Source organism: Muntiacus reevesi, chromosome 3 (assembly GCF_963930625.1).
Source record: "Muntiacus reevesi chromosome 3, mMunRee1.1, whole genome shotgun sequence".
Taxonomy (NCBI): domain Eukaryota; kingdom Metazoa; phylum Chordata; class Mammalia; order Artiodactyla; family Cervidae; genus Muntiacus; species Muntiacus reevesi.
Genome location: NC_089251.1, coordinates 106,515,392 through 106,541,882, shown reverse-complemented (window position 1 = coordinate 106,541,882; position 26,491 = coordinate 106,515,392). Strand labels below are relative to the sequence as shown.

General features: G+C 50.2%; 1 protein-coding gene and 1 non-coding gene across 3 annotated transcripts in view; both read left to right on the top strand.

Moving 5' to 3' along the window:
* The window catches only part of ECE1 (endothelin converting enzyme 1), a 121,194-nt gene extending 109,410 nt beyond the window's left edge, over nucleotides 1-11,784 (top strand). For both annotated transcript variants that reach the window (XM_065929992.1, XM_065929991.1), the window contains exons 12-19: nucleotides 80-178; nucleotides 765-842; nucleotides 2,330-2,433; nucleotides 5,959-6,069; nucleotides 6,882-6,949; nucleotides 7,728-7,918; nucleotides 10,383-10,478; nucleotides 11,157-11,784. In XM_065929992.1, the coding sequence (XP_065786064.1) occupies nucleotides 80-178; nucleotides 765-842; nucleotides 2,330-2,433; nucleotides 5,959-6,069; nucleotides 6,882-6,949; nucleotides 7,728-7,918; nucleotides 10,383-10,478; nucleotides 11,157-11,333 (924 nt within the window). In that variant the 3' untranslated portion in view covers nucleotides 11,334-11,784. The remainder of the gene's footprint in view (nucleotides 1-79; nucleotides 179-764; nucleotides 843-2,329; nucleotides 2,434-5,958; nucleotides 6,070-6,881; nucleotides 6,950-7,727; nucleotides 7,919-10,382; nucleotides 10,479-11,156) is intronic.
* A 9,348-nt stretch (nucleotides 11,785-21,132) lies between these two features.
* Nucleotides 21,133-21,234, top strand: LOC136165689 (U6 spliceosomal RNA). The gene has a single exon (XR_010662691.1). It is a non-coding gene; the product is annotated as a U6 spliceosomal RNA (small nuclear RNA).
* Nucleotides 21,235-26,491: the final 5,257 nt, after the last annotated feature.

The following is a 26,491-nucleotide window of genomic DNA, read 5'->3' as shown; positions in this document are numbered from 1 at the left end:
TGGCCCCGCGGCATCCTTCTCCAGGGGATGCCCGCTGCCCATGGGCAAGTTCAGTGCCCACACCTGACTGTCTCCTCAGGCCAGCGAAATCATCCTGGAGATCAAGAAGGCATTTGAAGAGAGCCTGAGCACCCTGAAGTGGATGGATGAAGATACTCGGAAATCGGCCAAGGAAAAGGTGAGGCTGGCCGGGAGCTGGGAGGGGCCCTGCACAGAGGAGGAGGTGGACGAAGGAGGGACTAGCTCTATCCGGTGAGCCCACCACGGATGCCGTGGGCAGTCCAGTGCGATGGGGGGAGAGCCGTGAACACATGGCTCGGATTAATGACTGGGTGGAAACAGACCGTGCTAAGTGTGCAAGGGAGGGACTTCCCTGGTGGCCCTGTGGCTGAGACTCTGAGATCCCAACGCTGGAGGCCCGGGTTCAATCCCTGTTTGGGAAACTGGATCCCTCGTGCTACATCTAAGACCTAGCACAGCCAAATAAATATAATTTAAAAAAAATGTGTGCAAGGGAGAGGTGCAGAGCAACGTGACAGTGGATTGGACATGGTCCAGAGCAGCAGGGAGGCCACGGAAAGCTTCCCGGGAGAGCTGACATTGAGGCAGAGATCCCAAGGATAAGCAGAAGTTAGACAAGAGAAAGGGACGTGGAAGCCCTGAGCGGGGAGGAGCCTGGCCACTTTCCCTGGGCCCCAACCTTGAGCCTGCCACCCACAGAGCCCTGCTGGGCGTTCACTGTCCTCCGTGTCTCTCCTGCCCAGGCGGACGCAATCTACAACATGATAGGCTATCCCAACTTTATCATGGACCCCAAGGAGCTGGACAAAGTGTTCAATGACGTGAGTGGCTCCCTTGCCTTCTGCCCCCTTGCATTCCTGAAATGCCCCCGGGGGGCGGGAGGGGGCCGGTGCTTGGGATAGGGCAGAGGCTGATGTGGGTGGGCTGCTGGAGGCACCATGACTGTCAAGACGTCTTGAGATGAAGTGGTGTGGGGTCTGGGGACAGACTGGGCACCAGGGGGCCGATCTCTCCTCCTTCCTCCCTGGGGCCAACCGGTGGCCCCTGCCCCCCAGGACCCACCAGCAGCCCTTGGCCAGCACAGCACAGTCCGCTCCATTCAGTGAGTGGGAGATAATGGGGGAGGGGGACAACCAGATCATAGAAGGCGTAGAGATGATCTGCATCCCTAAAAGCATCAGAGTGGAGCTCCTATACCTGCCAGCCCCCAGAGAAACCTGGACCTGTCTCCTGTCCCCTGGCTTCTCCCCACCTCCCCAGGGAAACCTGGACCTCTTGTTCAGACCTTGAAATGCTAATGGAAAGGAGGAAGCCTAAACCCCAGATGCACGTTTAAGCTTAATTTAGGCAGCAGAGTAGTTGATACGTCCCTGGTGGTTAGAGCTTTGGGCAAATCACTCCGTTAAGTGGATTGTGCTTCTGCCCCGAACGTTTCATACCATGTAATTGAAATTTGTGAATTCAGGCATTTGTGAAATTATAATAACCTCTCATTATGGTTATATTTAAAACCTAAGAATATGAAAATTATGGCTGAGAATACGGGACTCATCCATAGCCTTTTTCCTTGAGAATAATTTTAGATGCTCCAGGGTATCATGATACAAGATGAGGGTCTCCTGGAGACAGCCCAGGCAGACCCCATCTGGATTAGAGTCTGGACTCCAAGCGCCTGGCCTTTCACTGGAGCCCTGATGTAAAGAGCAGGTCTGAGAGAGAACCTCACACCTGTGGCAAGAGCCGAAAGGCCAGGCTGAGTGGGGAGGAGGGGTGTAGGCATGCCTGCGCCCTGATAGTTCACAGCTCCCCCTGGATTTATGAGATCTGTGCTGGCCTGTGTGGCAGCTACTAGCCACAGATCTCTAGTTTTGTGAATTAGAATCAATTAATTCATTAAATTAAAAGGTTGCACTCACCACATTTGAAATGAGCTAGAGCCACATGCGGCTGATGTCGACCATATCTGACAACACATGCATAGAACCTGGCCATCATCGCAGAGATTTCTGGACCCTGCTGGACGTATTGCCCACCCAAGGCCCTGGCATGATGGCAGGGGCTTCCTGTTGCCCCGAGGCCCTGCTGGGCCGCCCCAGGTGAAGCTCTTAGTGTGTCCTTGAAGGGAGAGGACGCCAGCCCCCGGCCAGGATGAGGGCCAAGAAAAGAGCCCCAGCCTGCAGCCCCCATCTGCCCTGCGGACCAGTGCCCCGGCCACGCGGGGTTTCAGCTTTCTCGGTTTTAGAAGACGGGGTCTGCGTCCGAGGCCCTGAGCGTGCTCTGACCCTGTGGCTTGCTCCCTCCTGCATAGTACACCGCCGTGCCAGACCTCTACTTCGAGAACGCCATGCGGTTTTTCAACTTCTCCTGGAGGGTCACTGCCGACCAGCTCCGGAAAGCGCCCAACAGAGATCAGTGAGTCCCTGGGCCTCGCTGGGGGGACGCTGGCTCCTGCAGGCAGGTGTGGGGCCCAGCGCTCCTTCAGCCTGAATCGTGTGCGGGAATGTAACTGTCCTGCTGGTCCTCTGAGGTGTGGGGACTGCTGTTATCCCGCTCGGCTGCCGGGAGCCGGGGTCAGCCTGAGTCCCTGTATCCTTAGTGTCCGGCCTGTTGGCAGAGGGGGGTCCACCTGACCTCACTGCCCAGCTCTGCCACTGCGGTGTTCAAGCCTTTGCTTCACTGTCTGCAAATAAGATGTGTGTGTGTGTGTGTGTGTGTGTGTGTGTGTGTGTGTACACACGCACGCACTCAGTTGTGTCTTGACTCTTTGCAACCCCATGAACCGATGCCCACCTGGCTCCTCTGTCCACGGGATTTCCCAGGCAAGAAGACGGGTGGGTTGTCAGCTGCTACTCCAGGGGATCTTCTGGGCCCTGGAATCAACCCCGCTTCTCCTGTGACTCCTGCGTGGCAAGCTGATTCTTCACTTGCTGAGACATCAGGGAAGCCAAAGGGTGGAAGCTGCTGCTTTCTCTTTGCCCCTGGTTCCCCCTTGTGGACAACAGGGGTTAGAACATCTCTGTTTCCTCTTTCTGTCTTCAACCACAGTACACCCTAAACATACAAGAAAGTGGTCTTTTATCTCCAGAATATGCTGCAGGCACTACCCCAGTGTTGTGAATTTACTAGAAGTCTTTTAGCTTAAACTTTTCCGTTTAAATTAAGTCTCCTACTCATTAATGTATCCATGCTTACTGCATCTCTGTGGGACTCACCTGGAGGAGACATAGTGACTAGCTAGGCTCTCGGAGAAAATAGCCTTTCTGTCTCACTCCACTCCCCACTCGTCCTTCATATCAGAACAATCATTGGGAGGCCAAATTTTTCATTAATATCTACCATCAGAGCCTGTTCTATGTTCAAAAAATCATTGAATCCCCAGAAGCTTGTTTATGGGGATTGCACTGACTTTTCTGAAAATTTTATGAAAAAGAACTGTTTTTTAAAGTTTACTAAAAAGAGAAGGACTGTTTTACTTTTTGCAAGTTTCTTTAATGTCTGGCTTAATGGGAGACAGCAGGACTCGCACATCTGCTCCTACCTTCAGCCTGCTGCAATATATTGTTTTGAAATGTGTAAAGATATTCTAGCCTTACACAGATGTGTAGTTAGAAAAGGAAAGAATATTTTAAGTCTTTTTCATACGTGTGCACATCCTTCATTGATACTACTCCAAAACATGGCAGGTAGTACTTTTTTAAATTAATTTTTATTGGCACATAGTTGCTTTACAATATTGTGTTTCTACTGTAAGGAAAATGAATCAGCTATACGTATACACACATCCCTGCTTTTTCAGGCTTCCTTCCCATTGAGGTCGCTGCAGAGCCCTGAGCAGAGTTCCCTGAGCTATATACTAGGTTCTCATTAGTTATCTATCTTATTCATGGTATCAGTAGTACATGTATGTTAATTCCAATCTCTTGATTCACCCCACCCTCCTTTCCCCGCTTGGTGTCCATAGGTTTGTTTTCTGGCTCTGTGTCTCTGCTTCTATTTTGCAAATAAGATTATCTGGTTAATTGCGCTGCAGAGCCTGAAGCCATGCTCATAAATGTTTCACATTCTGTTACACTAACGTTTCATCAGTATGTCTGGCCCTTTGAATGGATCCTTCCTTTACCCATGCGTGACTTTGTAACACCATGCATTGGTGATTTGGAAAACAATGCTTCACTGAGTTTCACATGTCTTCCAAACAGTAATGTCTTCATTATACATTATATATCCAGAAAAATCCACATCGGGTAATATCACTGCTGACCTCCAGAGGAAAGTCTAGGTACTGGACAGTTATCAAGTTTGCCATGGCCAATACCAATTTTTCAAGTTTTTGCTTGAAATTTCAGTTGTTTTGAAACCTTGAGTTTTTATCATTTGTCAGTTTTATCAACTGACAAACCACGTCAGTTGTTTTGCTTGAGGTGATGTGCTCACTCTGTTCATTTTCAAGAAAACGCCTGCCAGACACCCATCATCCTCTCAACTGCAAACGGCATTCCGTGAAAAAAACAGAAATGCTGGGACTTCCCTGGTGGTCCACTGGTTAAGACTCCATGTTTCCAATGCAGGGGACGTGGGTTCAATCGCTGGTCGGGGAACTAAGGTTCCACGTGCCACAGGGTGGCCAAAAGATTTAAAAAAGAAATAAAAACAGAAATGCTTACAAGTGCTTCCCATCCGGTCACACAGACTATTAAGAGACTTGTACTCAGGGTCTAGGTTTAACGAAGTTAATAATTATTATGCTGCATCATCAAGGATGTTCTTAAGTGACAAGACCTTTTTTTTTGGTGAAGAACATGGTGATCAACTGAACTGGTACCACTGCCTTGACTCAGCTGAGGCTCCAGCAGTTTTACCCAGCGTTGCCTTTCCCCCATCAGTATAATGTCAACACGGTGGGAAAGGTAAATAACATCTTAGTATTTTAATGAAAATAGTTTTGGCTTCACAGAGTCCCTGAAAGGGAACTGGGGGCTTCCCATCTCACCAGGTGTCCATGCAGCCCAGTTTGAAAACTGCTGGCAGATTCATTTTTGAGCCTGGAGAATAATGACTTTTATAGTATAGAATGGTCCATTTTGTTCTTTGTGGTTTTTTTTTTTTTTTTTTGAGATGTTCAACATTTTTAATAGTGAAATGAAATGTAAAATGAGATTTCATTGTCCACTTGCTAACACGGCTAAAGTTGATAGTTTCTAATACTGAAGAAGATGCTAGGCACCTAGAAATATCCAGCCTGGCAAGTGGAGGTAGGTGTAAAATGGTACAACCATGGTGGAAAACTGGGAGTTCTTTTCTCTTTTTTGGTTTTTAATTTTTATTGCAGTACAGCTGATTTACAAGGTTGTGTTAGTTTCAGGTGTACAACAAGATGAACCAGTTAGTTCTCCACATACACATATCCACTGGGTTTTAGATTCTTTCCCCGTTCAGGCCTGATAGAGCCTTGAGAGGCCTTGACCACTGTGCTCTACCGTAGGTCCTTGCTAGTTATGGCATTTCAGCTCTTTGCAGGGGTCTCACTGTGTGGTGTGACATCAAATCCGACCAGTTCCTTCCTAACAGACATTTGGGTGTTTCTAAGTTTCCTCTCTCAAAAGCAGGGCTGCCTCGTGCTTGCGTGCCCTGGGCCGGGGTCAGGGGGAACCCACGCTTTCAGGGCTCCCGGCGCCACGCAGATGGGCCGTCCCGCCCGCCGTCCCCGCTCCCCGGGGTCGGAGCGCCCACGTGTGTCTGGCTCGCAGGTGGAGCATGACCCCGCCCGCCGTCCCCCTGGGTCGGAGCTAGGTGGGCCGTCCCCGCCCGCCGTCCCCGGGGTGGGCGCGCCCACGTGTGTCTGGCTTGCAGGTGGAGCATGACCCCGCCCGCGGTCCCGCCCGCTAACCCTAACCCGCCATCCCGGGGTCGGGTCGCCCACGTGTGTCTGGCTTGCAGGTGGAGCATGACCCCGCCCATGGTGAACGCGTACTACTCGCCCACCAAGAACGAGATCGTGTTTCCGGCCGGGATCCTGCAGGCGCCCTTCTACACCCGCTCTTCACCCAAGTAGGACGCTCCTGGGGCTCCGTCCTGTCTCCTCCCTGCCCGCCCCCCACCCCTGCGACCCCTCAGCAGACCCCCAGCCCAGCCTGACGGCAGGGTCAGCCCACAGCAGACCCCGCCTGCAACCCCGTCTGACCGAGGGCTCCTTGTCCCACCGGCCAGGAGATGTTGCCATGGAAACAACAGGCTCACTCTCTGTGCTTCCCTCCGGGGTCTCCTAGACCTCGAAGTCCCTACACAGCGGGAACTCAGGGGCCCACCATGGAGGCAGTTCAGCTTAGTCGCTCAGTCATGTCGACTCTTTGCAGCACGCCAGGCCCCCTCTGTCCATCACCAACTCCCGGAGCCTGCTCAAACTCATGTCCATCACCATGGCATGATTGTGATCACCATGATAGTGATGCCATCATTGACGCAGGAGCCCCAAACAGGGGAATGCCCCTCTAGTGGTGTTCTAGAACAGTCCCAGCTGGGAAGTGAGGAAGGGTGAGAAGTCTCGGAAGTGAATTCCACACAGGCCTGGATCTGAACCCCTGGCCTGCTCTCTGCCGACTGAGTGGCCCTTGGGTAAAGTGGCTGAACCATCCCACACCTCCATTTGCCCCCTTATAGTCAGTTACTGAGGCCTAGCTCTTTGCGCTGACCCAAGAGGGCAGTGCCTGGCACGGGGCTTGGAGTGCAGCGGGCGCAGGCTGACACAGCCGGCTCTCCAGGCTCTGGCCGGCTCGGGGGCCCAGCTCCCGTATCTCCAGACTGAGGAAGTGGTGGGCCCTCTGCACATGGCTTCACCCTCACCCCCGTTTCTCCCCCTCCAGTGCCTTAAACTTCGGCGGCATCGGCGTCGTCGTGGGCCACGAGCTGACTCATGCTTTTGATGATCAAGGTACGGGTTCCTCGGGGTCCCCTTCAAATGAATCCCCACCGGCTTCCTGGCCCCACTACTCCTGCTTTTTTGCTTTTATGCTTCTTAGCCTTGGCGACAGAACGAGATAGAAGGTTAAAACACTGGCCCAGGCACCTACCAGTTTGTGTGGACTCTCACAAGCCCCATCATTTCCGCAGGCCTCTATCTTCTTATCTGTGAAATGGGCGCGATCATGTGGTGCTTGTGAGGACTGGGCAGGCTCACAGTGGGACAGCCTGTTCCCCGAAGGTGTGCAGTGCTGGGGGTTGTATAGTGCTCCCCCCTGTAGTCAGTGGGGAGCGAGCGTTTCTCCACCACCCCAGAGACTTTTCTGATCCAACGACAAGTAGAAGAGTTAGTACCTCACCAGCTAACGTCCAGAATCCCCCTCGTTGTCTCCTGCCTTGGGGACCCTGAGACCAAGAATGAGGAGGCAGGACCTTCCTGTGACTTTCACCCCGCCGCTGGGCGCAGGGTCAGAGGCCCTTCACCAGCCTCGACGGTGAATCCAGCTCCACCGAAACTTTGAACGTGCGGGTCCTCAGTCGGGTCACATTCCTCCATCCCCCACCCCACCCCAGACGGCTGATTCATCCAGGTCGCTCAGCACCCAGCCCAGCCTCATCTCCGCAGTGCTGGGGGGTAGACGGCCGGACCCGTGGCTGATTTCTCCCTGGGAGGAGAGGCGCGACCGCAGCACGGGGCTCTGGCTGTATGTCTTCGCCGCCCGGCCTGACGCTCCCCTCTGACTCCGCAGGCCGAGAGTATGACAAGGACGGGAACCTCCGGCCCTGGTGGAAGAACTCGTCTGTGGAGGCGTTCAAGCAGCAGACCGAGTGCATGGTGGAGCAGTACGGCAACTACAGCGTGAACGGGGAGCCGGTGAACGGCCGGCACACCCTCGGCGAAAACATCGCGGACAACGGGGGCCTCAAGGCGGCCTATCGGGTAGGGGGCCCCTCCCTGCACACCCCAGACCCGAGCCTGGGTCTGGCCAGGTGCTCCTCGGTTGAGAGTGGTGGGAGACAAGCTGGGCATGTGCAACGGGTCTGTGGGCCTCAGTTGCCGCATCTGTGGAATGGGTGGCCGTGAGGACCGAGTGTAAGGGTGTCTGTGAAGCACCCAGCTCAGAACTGACACACAGAGGCTGTGTACCCCAAGTTCAGCCTCCAGAAAGGGTTGGGCTGGACCCACCTGAAGACCTGCCTGTCCCTCTCGTTGCAGGGGGAGCCGCCCCTGACCCAGGCAGCAGTGGCCCCGGGAAGGGAGGGAGGGGGACACTGGTCACGGAGCCAGTTCCGGCTCTGGTCCTGGTTCTGCAGTGAGTCACTCAGCCTCCCTGAGCCTCGGTGCGTGTGGCTATGTCCGTCCCTGCATTGCTGGGTGTGAGAGAGATGGCACGTGACGGCTTGGGCACAGGGTCTCGTCCGGGGTGGCCCTCAGCGATGTTGGCTGAGTTGGAAGGGAGAGATGCCAGAGGCTAAGGCAGAACCTCTTCCTCCTCCCCGTGGCAGCAAGAGCAGGAAGCCCGAGAGATGCTGTGTGTTGAGGCCTGTGGGCCGGGCCCCCCAAGATCCCTGCAATTAGGTATCTCACGCCCACTGTGCAGGCAACAGAAACAACCAGAAACGTCCGGTGACTTGCCTGACGTCCGTTAGTCGGTGAAAGTGTGTTGTACACTTTTGACCTGCCGCATCCTGTTTTTGGTGCTGGTGGTTCTGGGATGAAACAGCAACGGGTCCTACTCTCATGAAGCCCCCACCTGTAGCGGGTCAGCGAGGGAGAGGAAAGGCAGTTCACATTCCTACGGATAAGTGTGACGATGTCAAGTGCTAATAAGACGAAGAAGAGGAGACAGGCCAAAGGAATAAAGAAAAATAGGGGAGAGGGTGGTCAGGGGAGGCCTTCTAGAGGAGATGACCTTAGAACAGAGTCCAGTAGAGTGAGGAAGAGGCAGGGAAGAACAGTAAGTGCCGAGACCGTGAGGTGGACCCAAGCCTCGCACAGGCCAGGACAGGAAGACGGACGGGCAGGGATGGAGGGCATGGCCCGGTGCAGGAGGGGCGGCTGGAGGAGCGGTTGTCCCGGCTACGGCCTCTGTCGACTGAGCAAGGACCTTGGGGTTTATTCTGGCTGCAGCGGGAGCCACTGCGGGCGTTCACTCAGGGGAAGGATCTGCGTCACCCTCTACAACCAGGTCAGCAGGCCTACAGCCTGTGGGCCACATCCAACCCTTAGCTGGCTAAATCAATAAAAATAAAGTTGTGGGAGAGAGGGGACAGCTACACCCACTCATCTCCATGGTGCCTGTGACTGCTTTCACATATCAGGGTGTTCCTTGAGCCGTTGCATCAGAGAAACTGTTTGGCTTCCAAAGCTGAAAAGACTTACTCTCTGACCCTTTACAGAAAATGTTGCCAGCCCCTGTTGATGAGGATGACCTGAGTTGCTGTGTTGGGAGGGGGTTGGAATTGGACCAGTTTGAGGTCAAGGAGACTAGTTAGAAAGCTGCTGTGAGGTTGTCCAGGCAAGAGATGGGCTAGAGCAACATGAAGGGTGAGATGTAGTTAGATTGGGGTTGTTTGATTGATTGAAAGAAGATGAATCAAAGGAGAGTCCTGGGGTTTGGACCTGAGTAACTGGGTGGTTCAATTCAGTTCAGTCGCTCAGTCGTGTCCGACTCTTTGCATCCCCATGGCATTGCAGCATGCCAGGCCTCCCTGTCCATCACCAACTCCTGGAGTTTACTCAAACTCATGTCCATCGAGTCGGTGATGCCATCCAACCATCTCATCCTCTGTCATCCTCTTCTCCTCCCGCCTTCGATCTTTCCCAGCTTTAGGGTCTTTTCAAATGAGTCAGCTCTTCGCATCAGGTGGCCAAAGTATTGGAGCTTCAGCTTCAGCATCAGTCCTTCTAATGAATATTCAGGACTGATCTCCTTTAGGATGGACTGGTTGGATCTCCTTGCAACCCAAGGGACTCTCAAGGGTCTTCTCTAACACCACAGTTCGAAAGCATCAGTTCTTTGGTGCTCAGCTTTCGTCGTTGGCGTCATTTACTGTGATGGGAAAGCAGTGTGTGTGTGTGTGTGTGTGTGTGTGTAAAATGCATCTTGGATGTCCAGCTGGAGCAGTTGAATGTTCCCAAGAAAGGCTGGGGCTGGCAGGTGCATCTGTATTTAGAAGGAGGTGGTACTTAAAGCAGTGGGGTTGAATGAGCTCCCTTTGGGATGAGTGCAGCAGAGGGCGGCTCCTCTAGGCTGAGTTGGGCTCAGGGCTGAGGCCCAAGACCCCCAGAAGCCAGGCCCTGTCCCGACGGGGTGCATCTTCCCAGGTCTCCCCCACTAGCCCCCCGCTGCCACACGCTTCTTCCTGTGTCACGGGGACCCTGAGCTCTGCTCTCCCCCCAGGCCTACCAGAACTGGGTGAAGAAGAACGGGGCTGAGCAGACGCTGCCCACCCTGGGTCTCACCAACAACCAGCTCTTCTTCCTGGGCTTTGCACAGGTGAGTTCTTTAGAGAAAAGCTAATACCCAGGCACAGTCTGCCATCTTGAGTTCCAGGAGCACTGAAAACCAAAAGGCAAATTTCTTCAAATAGAGAAGCCCTAGCTCGTGGGTGCATCCACAGGGCATTTACCCTGTAAGAAGGCAAGCTTCATCTTTGGGGAAATTCAAGGACGGTCGAGAACCCTGTTAGGGGAATTCCTGCATCAGGTAGAGGAGAGGACAGGTTTGCTTGGATGGCTAAGGGCCCTCCCAGTTCTGCGGTTCTAGAAATGTTTTAAACTCAAGGCATCCCAGGTTGTCCCTAGAGTTGGCAATCAGCATGTAGCCTTCTGTTGGTGCCCAGAGTCACAGGGCCATGAGGCAGTTGGTTCTGCCCAGGAAAGGAGTGATCTGGACTCAGTGCGAAGTGTTCAAACTGGTTTGGGGCCAGAATCCTTTGTGCAGGTGAAGCGTAACGCAGATGCCTGGGACAGACATTCAGCTGGTCTGGCTGCAGGAGAGGAAGCTGGATGAAGGCCCCCCAGCCCTCTGCTTCTTCCTGACCCAGGTGGCGGGCCCTTCATGGGGGTCTCAGAACCGGAGGAGCACTTATTTCCCTGTTAGAGTGATGGGGCCAATCTGGCAGCCTTGGGGACCCGCAGTGACTCCGCCCTCTCCCTTGTCACCCCCTCAAAGGTCTGGTGCTCCGTCCGCACCCCTGAGAGCTCGCACGAAGGTCTCATCACCGATCCCCACAGCCCCTCCCGCTTTCGAGTCATCGGCTCCATCTCCAACTCCAAGGAGTTCTCAGAACACTTCCACTGCCCGCCTGGCTCACCCATGAACCCACATCACAAGTGTGAAGTCTGGTGAAGGGCCAAGCACCCCGAGCCAAGATGGAGGGTGAGGGGGGGCCCAAGAACACGCCCCCGGGCCCACAAGACTGCCCCCTCCATCCGGCGGCCAGCCCCCTCCCCCGACTCTGCAGGGTGGTCAGCCGGAACCAAGCCTGTGATGTGAGCTGTCACCGTAGTCTGAGATTTGACCCCCTGTGAAGACCCGGTCATCCCAGGCACATGTGTGTCAACTCTGATGGGTGTTGGGGCATCAGCCACGTTGCCCACCGGGTCTGGATCCTTGCCGACAAGGGCAGGGGGGCCCAGCCCCCTCCGCCCACATGCAGCACCAGATAACCACAAATACCACTGTGTCAAATGCTTTAAAGATATATTTTTGGGGAAACTATTTTTTAAACATTGTGGAATACACTGGAAATCTTCAGGGAAATGATGCATTTAAAACACTTTTTTTTTTTTTAAAGAAAGGATCGCTATATTTATTATGTTCTCTTTTTCTAAATAACCTGTGGACAAGGGAAAGCCCCTGACTACCCCCCCTCTCTTCCTTCCTCGCTACAAGGTTGGGCTGAAGCAGGATTCCCAGCCACCGAGCAGGTCCCCACGTGGAGAGGTGCTTCTTCCTTTGGGGTGTGTGGTTCCAGCCCCCTCCCCTGGTTCTTGCTCCCAGCAGAGGGAAGGGCAGCTCGTTGGCAGCACCCCCCGGGGGTGCCTGCCTCTGAACCCAGAGTCCATCAGTGGGGTCCCCCAGCAAGGAAACTCCGGCCCCCAGAGTCACACTAGGGGACTGATGGCTGCGTGAGGCCAGGTCTGTGCCCTCCACCCGGACCTGGGTCACGAGCCCTGCGAGGCTGACACCCCCCGCCAGGCCCATGCTGTGCCATGGGGCCCTCTCTGCGTCCCCTTGCTCTTGGACGCCTCCGTCAGCCCGGGACCGTGGCTGCCCTGCAGCGCCCCATCCCAGCCGTTTTGGAGCCTGCCTTGCACACCTCTTCTCCCGGGGGAAGAAGAAAAGAGAAAGCAGCGCTCATCACCCGGGCCCTGGATCCTCCCTTGGGCTCTGACCTCCACCACCTCCCTTCCTGGCTTCCAGGGCCCCAGCCAGCCCCAGCCTCCCCACTCAGTGCCTTATCTGGGGCTGCACCCGGGCTGCACCCCCGCTGGAGGAGACCGCCCTCTGCCCCCAGGGAGCCCCCGCGTGCCCTCTATGGAACACCAGGCCATGCCCTCCGACCCAGGGCCCACACAGCTGCCCCTCACGGCTGCCCAGCGGCTCGGGCAGGCCGGTCAGCGGCACCGCGGCCAGGAGTCAGGACCCCCTGAACGTGCCCCGGGCTCCAGCCCACCCTCAGCCCCTTGGCTGAGTGGAGACAGTACTGGCCGTGGACCCTCCTCTTCTTGGGGGGGTGCTCGTAGCCGGGGGAGGGGGGTTCAGGGGGCAGGCACGGTGGGTCTGGCCTGAGGTGTCAGGGCACCGGGAAGGCGTCTCCTCCGCGCGGCCACAGCTTGTCGGGATGGCCGCGTTGGGACGCCCCGACCGACGGAGCTCACGGAGCCCCAGGCCGGCCCCCTGGGGAAGCGGGCGCCCCCAGAGGAGACCCGCCGCCCCCAGAGGAGCCAGTCCTCCCGGGAGGAGCAGACGGCAGCTCGGCCACCGCCAGGCGCCCTTTCACCCGCCCGTGAGCTGGGGCGGGGGTGGTCGGGGGGCTCCAGGTGAGGCCCTGGCCCCCACAAGCGGAGCGCCGGGGGCAGAGAAGGGGCGGAGTTCGGAGCCTGCCTCTCACCCCGCCACGGAGGGCCGGCTCTCGGGGGCCGGCCAGGCTCCCTCCTGCCCTCCAGCCTCCCCAGAGGAGGGTCCCAGCCCCCTAGTCTGGGGACTAGGACCCCCCAGCGAAGGCAGGCGTCCCAGGGCCGAGGGTCCAGCCAGAGGCAGGGCAGCGATGGAGGCCAGGGGCGCCCCAGCCCCGGGCTTTGCGCAGCCGCCCTCCCTCGAGGCCCGGGGAGCCCCGGGGCCGGCGTCTCTGCGGGGACAGGGGCGTGGGGTTTGGAGCTGGGAATCTGTTGTATTATCACCTTTCGGGCTCCTGAGTCCTGTGTGGCACCATTGTAGCTGAAATAAAGTACTTACACCGAAGGCCGTGTGACCGGGTGTGCGTCCTCCCCCAGGCGTGTGTGTCCTGTGGAGCCGCCAGTGGCCCCGGGGCTGGCCGCGCCCCCTCCCCGGAGCAGAGGCCTTGAGTGAGTGAATGTGGCTCAGTCGTGTCCGGCTCTTTGTGACCCCGCGGACCATACAGTCCCTGGAATTCTCCAGGCCAGGATACTGGAGTGGGTAGCCTTGCCCTTCCCCAGGGGATCTTCCCAACCCAGGGATCGAACCCAGGCCCCCCGCATGGCAGGGGGATTGTTTACCAGCTGGGCCACCAGGGAAGCAGAAGCCCTGGACCCAGACTGATGAATGCCTCTGCCCACCTGGCCCCTCTTCCGTCATCACCAGGAGCGTGTGAGCGCCCCCTGCTGGTGAGAACGATGAGTGTCGCCACACGGGCTCAAGGGACCTCCTGGTAAAAATACTTCTTCCCTCATCCTGGAGTCACTGTTTCCAGGCCTCAGGTGCTTGGGCAGGGCAGGCAGTTCAAGGAAGAGTCTCTGACATACCCTCATGCCTCTTCTGGGCTTTACATATATTCTTCCCTCTGCCTGGAATACCCTACCCTGACTTCTTTTGGCTGATGGAACTCCTACTCATCCTGCGATGCCCAGGTCAGCATCACCTCTGGGAAGCCATTCCTGACCTGCAGTCCAGATCAGGCGGCTCGAACAGACTTCCCTCTCCTACCAGACTTACAGCCGGGGCTGCCATAGCAAAGTGTCACAGCGTGCTACCTTAAACAACAGAAATGCATTCTCTTGCGGTTCTGGAGGCTGCAAGTCTGAGATTGAGCTGATTCGTGCTGAGGAATGTGAGGGAGAATCTCCCCGGGGCTTGCTGGTCCTCTTTGGTGCTTCCAAAACTTCTCCCTTTGGTGCTTCTGGAAACATCCCTCGTCTCTGCCTTCATCTCACATGATGTTCTCCCTGTGTGTGTCTGCCTCTGTATCCAAATTCCTTTCTAACTTAATTTTTATTTTATAATGAGGTATAGTCGATTAACAATGTTGTGTTCTTCTCTTTTTATAAGGACATCAGTCATATTGAATTAGGGCCTACTCTGAAAGCGAAAGTGTTAGCTCCTCAGTCCTGTCCAACTCTTTGCGACCCCATGGACTGTAGCCCACCAGGCTTCTCTGTCCACAGGATTCCCCAGGCGAGAATACTGGAGTGGGCTGCCATTTCCTTCTCCAGGGGATCTTCCCGACCCAGGGATGGAACCTGCGTCTCCTGCATTGCAGGCAGACTCTATGGTCTGAGTCCCCCAGGAAGCCCAGGGCCTACCTTAGTGACCTCACTTGTATTCATTTATTTATTTGGCTGCGCTGGGTCTTTGTTGTAGCACGCTGGATCTTTTATTTGTGTCATGCAAACTCTTAGCTGTGGTATGAGGGAGCTGGTTCCCTGACCAGGGATTGAATCCAGGCCCCCAGCATTGGGAGTACGGAGTCTTAGCCACTGGACCACCAGGGAAGTCCCCTGACCTTACCTTAACTGCATTCAAGTTCATGTAATGAACTTATATTACATGCATTATATATATATATTACATATTTTATATATGTAATATGTTACATATATGCATCTTAATTGCATGTGATATAACCCTCTAAGGTCATATTCTGAAGTACTGGGGATTTCAGCCTCAACATGAATGGAGGGGCAGGGGCAAATTCTGCTCCTAATGCAGGCCCCAATTCTGCAGGCTACGGAGGTGCCGGCCCCACCCCAGCAGCCCAGCGCCCGGACCGGCCAGGGACTATTGGAGAATCGGGTGAGCGGGCGGGTGGATGGATGAGGGAATGGGCAATGGCTGTAAGTGAGACACGATTGAGACCGCCACCCCACAGCACACCAGCACCTAAGAGCTCAAGTCCTGTGGGCTGAGGTGACGGAGGACACTTGCTAATGGGGAGAGATTTCATCTGAGCCTAGGCTGAAGGGGGAGGATTGAGATTCACACCCCAGAGCGGACGGAGTGATGGCCCCAGGCAAGCACCCATCTGAGAGGCAGGACTCCTCCGGCTGCCTTGCTTTAAAGGGAGTGAGTCGATTTTCTTCTCCTAGATCCCATTTTTCCAGCTCTCAAATGGACAATTAGCTCTCTGTTGTGACCCACGGTGCTGGGGAGATGTGAAGATCCTGGAGACGGTGATGCACTTGGAAGCTCGTTGGCCGGCTCACACGAGGCGAACCTTCTTACCGACCGGTGTGCCTGGCCCCTAGCCTCCAGCGTCTCTCCGCGGGACAGCCTGGCCTCCTCCCCTCCCACTGCTGTCTGTCCTAGAGGAGCACGCTGCTCAGAACTATACCCTCCCACCACAAAGTTTAAAAAAAAGTCACTCATAGTCTCATCACCTGAAGATTAAAAAAGAGTAAGCTGTTTAAAGGTCTTACTTTCGCTCCCCGTCACCAGCTCCCCCTCCCGCCTGAGTCCCCTTTCTGCACCTTACGCAGTCCAGGCCCTCTCCTGCCTGTCCTTCAGAGTAGAATGTTCCCCCAACACACACACACACACTCTCGCCAATGAATGAATGAATGCAGAAATTAAAGAAAGCTTCCCCATGCTGCGTGCCTGCTGCGAGTCAGGCTGTGAGCCGTGTGCTTATGCACATCCTCTCCTTGAATGCTCACAGCAGCTTTCTGAGAGAGGTGCTTTATCACCCGGATCACCGGGGAGCTGTGATCTTCAGAGACGGATTCTGAAGCCAGGCAGCTACTTGGGGGAATGTGAGAGGCTGCCAAGAACAGGGCCACTTCAAGAGTCACACACGCGCGTGCGCACGCACACATGTGCACACACACACACACACAACCACACAAGCACACACCTGCACGCACACGTGCATGTGCACACGCACACGCACACGCGCGTGCGCGCACACACACACAAGCACACACACGTACACATACGCGCGCGTGTGCACACGCACATGCACACGTGTGTGCGCACGCACACATGTACACACACACGCACACACACACAGGCTGAAGGTGCAGAAGGGAGACATTTCTTCCTGCAGAGCCCATCTCCCTGACACTCTCCCTTTCCCCATGACCAAGTGAACAGGCTCCCTTCTCTTCCCTGGAGTTCCTGCCCCTCCCTTCCTGAACCTCCTCCCTTTTTTGTAAGTGACAGATCCGCTCTTCTTAAAGCATGCCCCCCTCCCCAAGCAGGAATGTTAAAACTCCAGCTCGACCTTTTGGACTTTACCATACAGTTAAAGAGATAGAAACACATGCAAGATGTGACCAACTAGAAAATGTATGCAAACTACGGCTTCCCAGGTCGCGCTAGTGGTAAAGAACCTGCCTGCCAATGCAGGAGGCATAAGAGATGCGGGTTCAATTCCTGGGTCGGGAAGATCCCTTGGTGGAGGGCATGGCAACCCGCTCCAGTATTCTTGCCTGGAGAATCCCATGGACAGAAGAGCCTGGTGGGCTGCAGTCTATAAGGTCACAAAGAGTCGCACACGACTGAAGTGACTTAGCACGCACACACATGCAATCTAGTAATAACAATCAACTTTGAGAGCCAAAGGATTCAGCAGAGGCTCTCCATGAGGGTTGAGGAACTGCAGAAGGAGGGATAAGACAATATTCTAAACTTTTAAGAATCTACTACAGTAATAAAACAATGAAAAATGGGCGAAACCCTTAAAAAAAAATTGTAAAACTTTCCTGAGGAACATAAAAGAAGACCTGAATAAGTGCAGATGAATATCCTTATCACGGATGGAAAAGTTCAACACAATAAAAGATGTCAGGTCTCCCCGACATGAATCTCTAATTTCCATGTACTTTCAACCAAACTTCCAAGATAATTTCCATGGAATTTGATAAGCTGATTCACATGGAATGGAAAATGTACCAGGGCCAAGACAATTTTGAAAAAAATTAATGAGGGAGCTGGGCCTCTCACAAAATGTTGTAAAGCTTTAGCAAGTTGTATAACATGATGCTGGCATAGGATCAAAGAAATGAAAACAACTTAATAGATTAGAGAACCAGAAACAATTCTATGTGTATGTGGAAATTAGTATCAGAGAAAAAGAGGGGGTGCTTCGCAAGCGGTTCATGCACAGTCAGTCAGTCATGTCCGATCCTTTGCGACCCCATGGACTGTAGCCCGCCAGGCTCCTCCGTCCATGGGATTCTCCAGGCAAGAATACCGGAGTGGGTTGCCATTTCCTTCTCCAGGGCGTCTTCCCCGCCCAGGGATCGAACCCGCATCTTTTATGTCTCCAGCATTGACAGGCAGGTTCTTTACCACTAGCGCCACCTGGGAAGCCCTTCCCAAGTGGCTCAGTAATAAAGAATTCACCTGCCAACGCAAGAGACAAGGGTTTGATGCATGGGTCAGGAAGATTCCCCTGGAGAGGAAATAGCAACTCACTCCAGTATTCTCGCCTGCGAAGTCTCATAGAGGAACCTGGCAGGCTACAGTCCATGGAGTGGCAAATGAATCAGACACAACTTAGCAACTGAAAAGCAACAATAAAAAAGCCCTTTAAATCAGTCTGGAAATGATGAACCATTTAATAAACGTTAGGATATCCATGTTAGGATATCCACCCAGGAAAAAATGAGATCTTGCCTTTCTCACACAGTTCTCACATGCAGTGATCATGGCAATAAATTCTACATATACTAGAAAACTAAATGTGCAGTAACTATAAAAGTATCAGATGAAATAGGAGAGAAGTTGTTTAAGAGTTTGGGTAGGCAAAGCTATCTTTGAAAAGACACAACTATTCATAAATAGGAATGTGATTGTAGAATTTCTAAAAATATAAAAACCTCTAAAGAAATGAAAACATACCTTAAAATCCTATCATCCAAAAAGTCACAGACATACACTCAGACACACGATGAAGAAAAAAAGGAAAAGATTAATATCTTTGGCAACATCAAAATGTAATTCATTTATAAACCAGATATAATAAATAAAATTAAAAGATTAGATAGATAACAAGGACCTACTATATAGCACCGGGAATTATATTCAATATCTTGTTATAACCTATGATGGAAAAGAATCTAAAAAAGTACACACACACGCGTATCTGAATCACTTTGCTGCTCACCTGAAACTAACACAACATTGTAAATCAACCATGCTTCAATTAAAAAAAATTAATTAAAAGATAAGTGACAGATTGGAAGAAAAAAACTTCCAACATGTGCAGCTAATGATCCAGAACATATATAAACAACTCATAAAATAAAACAGCCAACTAGGCAATAAAGAGAGCAAAAGATTTAAAGAATTCATTCAGGGAAGAAAACATTAAAAAAAAAATTATTTTGAAAAGGTAATGCCGCTAATAATATGGGAAATGCATTTAAAATTCCAATCAGGTAACACTTTTCACCCATCAGTTTGACAAAAGTGATGGTATTTGACATGAAGCATTGGTGAGAATAAAGGAAACTGGGTACTGCTGCTCACTGCAAGGACCAATCTGACAGTGTTTTTTCAATATCAATTGCATTCACCAGGACTTCCAGGTTTGGAAGAAATGGTGGCTCCCTAATTTCAAATCAACCCACTCACCCTCCTCCCAAAAGAAAGTAAATCAACAAAGAAAGGAAATAAAACCACACAAGAATCTTTGAATTAACCAAAGCAGAGAAATAATCCAAATTCCAAGAGAAGTCACATCAGATACAACTGCAAGCCTGTGGGTGCAGAGAGTGATGGAGAATAACATACCAAAATCATATCATAAACGAAGATTAAAAAGATGTTCAAGGGAGAATAGATCCAAGTGTAAACTTAATAAAGGACATTGAAGAAAATCCAGAAAGCAACCATGAGAGTGAAAATTAGGTGAAGAAGTAAAACTGGTCAGAGAGAAAATGGTAGAACTGAAAGATAGGCAAAGGGTTAGCATTTTAAAAACTATTTATTAAGTTGGTGCAAAAGTTTTGCATTGTTGAACTTTGCATTGTTGACAACTTTACACATGGACATCACCAGATGGTCAACACCGAAATCAGACTGAGTATATTCTTTGCAGTCGAAGATGGAGAAACTCTATACAGTTAGCAAAAACAAGACTGGGAGCTGACTGTGGCTCAGATCAGGAACTCCTTATTGCCAAATTCAGACTGAAATTGAAGAAAGTAGGGAAAACCATTAGATCACTCAGGTATGACCTAAATCGAATCCCTTACAATTATACAGTGGAAGTGAGAAATAGATTCAAGGGATTACATCTGATAGACAGAGTGCCTGAAGAACTATGGATGGAGGTTCATGACATTGTATAGGAGGCAGGGATCAGACCACCCCCAAGAAAAAGAAATGCAGAAAGGCAAAATGGTTGTCTGAAGAGGCCTTATAAATAACTGAGAAAAGAAGAGACGTGAAAGGCAAAGGAGAAAATGAAATATATCCCCACCTGAATGCAGAGTTCCAAAGGACAGCAAGGAGAGATGAGAAAGCCTTCCTCAGTGATCAATGCAAAGAAATAGAGGAAACAATAGACTGGGAAAGACTAGAGATCTCTTCAAGAAAATTAGAGATGCCAAGGGAACATTTCATGCAAAGATGGGCTCAATAAAGGACAGAAACGATATGGACCTAACAGAAGCAGAAGATGTTAAAAAGAGGTGGCAAGAATACACAGAAGAACTGTACAAAAAAGATCTTCAAGACCCAGATAATCACAATGGTGTGATAACTAACCTAACCTAGAGTCAAACATCCTTAGAAGTGAAGTCAAGTGGGCCTCAGGAAGCATCACTATGAACAAAGCTAGTGGAAGTGATGGAATTCCAGTTGAGCTATTTCAAATCCTAAAAGATAATGCAGTGAAAGTGCTGCACTCAATAAGCCAGCAAATTTAGAAAACTCAGCAGTGGTCACAGGACTGGAAAAGGCCAGTTTTCATTCCAATCCCAAAGAAAGGCAATGCCAAAGAATGTTCAAAACTACCGCATAACTGCACTCATCTCACACGCTAGCAAAGTAATGCTCAAAATTCTCAATGTACTTCAACAGTACATGAACTGAGAACTTTCAGATGGTCAAGCTGGATTTAGAAAAGGCAGAGGAACCAGAGATCAAATTGCCAACATCCATTGGATCACCAGAAAAGCAAGAGAATTCCAGAAAAGCATCTACCTCTGCTTTATTGACTATGCCAAAGCCTTTGACAGTGTGGATCACAACAAACTGTGGAAAATTCTTAAAGAGATGGGAATACCAGACCACCTTAGAAATACCAGACCTCCTGAGAAATCTGTAGGCAGGTCAAGAAGCAACAGTCAGAACTGGACATGGAACAGACTGGTTCCAAATTGGGAAAGGAGCAGTCAAGGCTATATATTGTCACCTGGCTTATTTAACTTATAAGCACAGTGCATCATGCGAAAAGCCAGTCTGAATGAAGCGCAAGCTGGAATCCAGATTGCCGGGAGAAATATCAATAACCTGAGATATGCAGATGACACTACCCTTATGGCAGAACGTGCTGCTGCTACTGCTGCTAAGTCACGTCAGTCGTGTCCAACTCTTAGCGACCCCATGGACTGTAGCCTACCAGGCTCTTCCGTCCATGGGATTCTCCAGGCAAGAGTACTGGAGTGGGTTGCCATTGCCTACTCCAGGCAGAAAGTGAAGAAGAACTAAAGAGCCTCTTGATGAAAGTGAAAGAGGAGTGCTCGCTTCGGCAGCACATATACTAAAATTGAAACGATAGAGATTAGCATGGCCCCTGCGCAAGGATGACATGCAAATTTGTGAAGCGTTCCATATTTTTCATGGAGGCAACCTAGATGCCCATCAGCAGACGAATGGATAAGGAAGCTGTGGTACATATACGTTATGGAATATTACTCAACCATTAAAAAGAATTCATTTGAATCAGTTCTAATGAGATGGATGAAACTGGAGCCCATTATACAGAGTGAAGTAAGCCAGAAAGATAAAGACCAATACAGTATACTAACGCATATATATGGAATTTAAAAAGATGATAATGATAACCCAATATGCAAAACAGAAAAAGAGACACAGATGTGTAGAACAGACTTTTAGACTCTGTGGGAGAAGGCAAGGGTGGGATGTTCTGAGAGAACAGCATTGAAACAAGTATACTATCAAGGGTGAAACAGATCACCAGCCCAGGTTGGATGCATGAGACAAGTGCTCAGGGCTGGTGCACTGGGAAGACCCAGAGGGATGGATGGGATGGGGAGGGAGGTGGGAGGGGGGATCGGGATGGGGAATACATGTAAATTCATGACTGATTCACGTCAATGTATGGCAAAAACCACTACAATTTTAAAAAATTTTACTCATTTAAAAAAAAAAGAAAGTGAAAGAGGAGAGTGAAAAAGCTGGCTTAGAACTCAACATTCAAAAAATGAAGAGTAAGGCATTGGGTCCCATCACTTTATGGCAAATAGATGGGAAAACAATTGAAACAGAGACAGTGTCTATTCTGGGGGGCTCCAAACTCACTGCAGATGGTGACTGCAGCCATGAAATTAAAAGATGCTTGCTCCTTGGAAGAAAAGCTATGACCAACCTAGACAGCATATTAAAAAGCAGAGAGGGACTTCCCTGGTGGTCCGGTGGCTAAGAATCCGCATTCCAATGCAGTGGAGGCAGGTTTGATCCCTGGTTGGGGATCTAAGATCCCACATACTGAAACCAGAGAGCTCATGCATGACATTGAAGACTCAGTGAAGCCAAAAATAAATTTTAAAAAATAAATAAAATTCATGTTAAAAAATAAAATTAAAAGAAGAGACATCACTTTGCCGACAAAGATCTAGTCAAAGCTATGGTTTTTTCCAGTGGTCATGTATGAATGGGAGAGTTGGACTATAAAGAAAGCTGAGCACAGAAGAATTGATGCTTTTGAACTGTGGTGTTGGAGAACTCTTGAGAGTCCCTTGGGCTGCAAGAAGATCAAACCAGTCCATCCTAAAGGAAATCAGTCCTGAATATTCATTGAAAGGACTGATGCTGAAGCTGAAACTCCAATACTTTTGGCTATCTCATGGGAAGAACTGACTCACTGAAAAAGACCATGATGCTGGAAAAGGTTGAAGGCAGGAGGAGAAGGGGATGACAGAGGATGAGATGGTTGGATAGCATCACTGACTCAATGGACATGAGTTTGAGCAAGCTCTGGGAGTTGGTGATGAACAGTAAGGCCTGGCGTGCTGCAGTCCACGGGGTCACAAAGAGTCAGACTGAACAGAGCAAATGAACTGAACTGATTGTTGAAATTTGCCATTTGATATTGAAGTACATTCTTAAATAAGTGTAGTTACATCATTTTCAAGCACATTTCTTGGTTTATAAGATTTTTGCTAATGAATTATTACTTGCTATTTACTTTATATGTATTTTAGACTATGAAATGATTTTAGACAAAAAGCAAATTCGAGTGATTTTCTTATTCAAGTTCAAAATGGAGAGCAATTCTTATTCGAGTTCAAAAGCAGCAGAGACAATTTGCAACATCAACAATGCATTTGGTCTGGGAACTCCTAATGAACGTTCAGCGCAATTGTGGTTCAATGAGTTTTGCAAAGGAGATGAGAGCCTTGAAGTTGAGGAGTGCCGTGGTTGGCCATCCAAGGTTGACAATGAACACCTGAGAGGGTCATCGAAGCTGATCCTCTTACAACTGCAAGAGAACCTGCCCAAGATCTCAGCATCGACCATTCTATGGTCATGTGGTGTTTGAATCAAATTGGAAAGGTGAAAAAGCTCAGTAAGTGGGTGCCTCATGAGCTGACTGCAAACCAAAAAATCGTCATTTTGAAGCGTCATCTTCTCTTATTCTATGCAAAAACAGCAGCCATTTCTCAACTGGATTGTGACATGCAACGAAAAGTTAATTTTTATGTGACAACCAGCAACAACCAGCTCAGCAGATGGACCAAGAAGGAACTCCAAAGTACTTCCCAAAGCCAAACTTGCATGAAGAAAAGGTCATGGCCACTGTTTGGTGGTCTGTTGTCGGTCTGATCCACTACAGCTTTCTGAATCCTAGCGGAACCGTTACATCTGAGGAAGTACGCTCAGCAAATCAGTGAGACGCACAGAAAACTGCAGCGCCTACAGCCAGCATTGGTCAACAGAAAGGGCCCAGTTCTTCTCCACGACAATGCCCGACCACAGGTCGCACAACCAGCGCTTCAAAAGTTGAACAAATTGGGTTACAAAGTTTTGTAGTCACCTGACCACTTCTTCAAGCACCTCGACAACTTTTTGCAGGGAAAACGCTTCCACAACCAGCAGGATGCAGAAAATGCTGTCCAAGCGTTCGTCGGATCCCCAAAGCATGGATTTTTATGCTACAGGAATAAAAGAATTTATTTCTCGTTGGCAAAAATGTGTTGATTGTAATGGTTCCCATCTTGATGAATAAAGATATGTTTGAGCCTAGTTGTAATAATTTAAAATTCAGGGTCTGAAACCCTAATTCCTTTTGCACCAACCTAGCACTTCTTTTTGGCCGTGTCGGCTCTTAGCTGCGGCAAGCGCGTCTCTCCTTGTGATGTGCGGGCTTCTCTCGTCGCAGCATGCGGCCTCAGTCGCTGTGGCTCACGGGCTTGGTTCCCCTGAGCCGCGTGGGGTCTGAGTCCCCTCACTAGGCACGGAACCCACGTCCCCTGCAATGGAAGGTGCGTTCTTAACCACTGAATCGCCACGGATGTCCTATGAGCTAAAAGTTAGAGCTGTAATCCAGGAAAACCCTCTAGAAATGAAAGACGTGCATCTACACACCAAAAGGGCTGACTGGGCACCATGGAAATCGATGCTAAATCATCAACTCTGAGATAGACCCTTATTAAGTTATTGGGCTTTAAAGATAGAAAACACACACACACACACAAAGATAGAAAACACTAAGGCCCCCAGACAAAAATGTGAACTAACTTAGGCAGACGTTTGAAAAAACTAACATACATTATACGAGGTATCTAGAATAGACAAATTCATAGAGACGGAAAATAGAACAGAGATGACCAGAGGCTGGAGGGACGAGGAAGCGGGGAGTTATAGCTCAAGGAGTACAGAGATGTTGTTGGAGATGATGAAAACGTTTCAGGTATAGACAGTGGTGGTTGCACAACATTTTAAATGTATTTAATGACATTAAATTGTACACTCATGAATGGTTAAAGTGATAAATATTATATGTGTCATATATATATATATATGGTTACAGCAACATAATACACAAAGGGAAGCAATAATGGGGCCACACTGGGACCTCCTGGTGGTCCAGGGGTTACTGCTTTCACTGCCGGGGTCCAGACAGTGTCCACCCCTGGTTGGCGAACCAAGATCCCACAAGCTACGAGGTGTGGCCAAGAGCAAACACAAAGCACAGAAAAAAATCATTCTTAGCTCGTGAGTTGCACAGAAAGAGCAGAGGGGCGGGCCTGGCGCACAGGCGTGGCTGGCCAGCCCCCGCCTTGGGCTTAGGAATGCTGGGCTGTGTGCATGCTTACTCGCTCTGTCCTGTCCGACCCTTTGCGGCCCCGTGGCCTGTAGCCCGCCAGGCTCCTCTGTCCACAGTGATTCTCCGGGCAAGAATACTGGAGCCCGTAGCCATTCCCTTCTCCAGGGGATCTTCCCAACGTGGGGATTGAACCCAGGTCTCCCACATTGAATGAAACAACGGCATACTCACAATTCCTCCCTCCCATCTGTTGTGGATTGTTGTCATGTATTGTATTTTTGTATACGCTATAAATCCACACTGTTATTAGTTTTGCTTTAGATAGTCAATTATCTTTCAAGGCGATTAAAATAGTCCACACATGACTTTTTTTTTTAACACATGCCTTTTATATTTACTTTTTTTTTTTAATATTTAATTTTATTTTAACCATTTCTGGAGATCTTCATTTCTTTGTGTAAGAGATGAAGCACATCTGGGTGCTTATTCTGATATCATATTCTTCCACAAAAAGAACTCCTTTAAGATTTCTTGTAGTATAGGTCTGCTGGTGATGAAAAATCTCTCAGTTTTTGTGTATCTGAACAAGTCTTCAGCTCACCTCATTCTTAAAAAATTATGTACAATATAATTGACATTTTTGCATACAGTTTGATGGATTTTGAGATTTGCATAGGATCCTTTGAGACTTTCCAGGTGACATGGTGGTAAAGAATCTGCCAATGCAGGGGACACAGGGATGTGAGTTCGATCCCAGGGTCTGGAGGATCCCCTGGAGAAGGGAATGGTAACCCACTCCAGTATTCTTTCCTGGAAAATTCCATGGACAGAGAAGCCTGGCAGGCTACAGTCCTTGGGGTCGAAAAAAGTCAGACACAACTGAGCAACTGACCTCGTATGCATAACATCCTCTAACCACCAGAATCAGGATACAGAATAGTTGTGCTTTCATTTAAAAAAAAAAAAAAGGGGGGGGGTTTATTTTGACACAATTATTGACTCATAGGAAGTTGCAAAAAAATAGCATAGAAAGTCCTGTGTTATCCTTCCTCTGTGGTAACATCTTACATAACTATTGTACAACATCAAAACCTAACATTGTCAATTCAAGAAACTTACATTAGTATGAGATACTGTTAATCAAACTTATTAGGACCTTATTTACATTCCACCAATTTTTATACACACTCGTATCTCTGTGTGTGTCTCTGTGTGAGTGTATAGTTGTAGGCAGATTTATGCCATTTATGGATTCATGCTACCAGCACCTTTATTTTTGAAAGTTTTTTATTTTTATTTTTATTTTTTTTTGTTTTCAGCCATGCCATGTGGTATGCAGGATCTTAGTTCCCCCACTAGGGATCGAACTGACACTCCCTGCAGTGGAATCATGGAATCTTAACCACTGGACCACCAGGGAAGTCCCCTGAAAGATATTCTTGATGCAGATAGAATTCTGGGTTGAAGTTTCTTCAGCACTTTAAAGAGGTCAGGGCTTCCCTGGTCCTCAGTGGTAAAAAAAATCTGGCTGCCAATGCAGGAGATGTGAGGTCGATCCCTGATCCAGGAAGATCCCACATGCCTC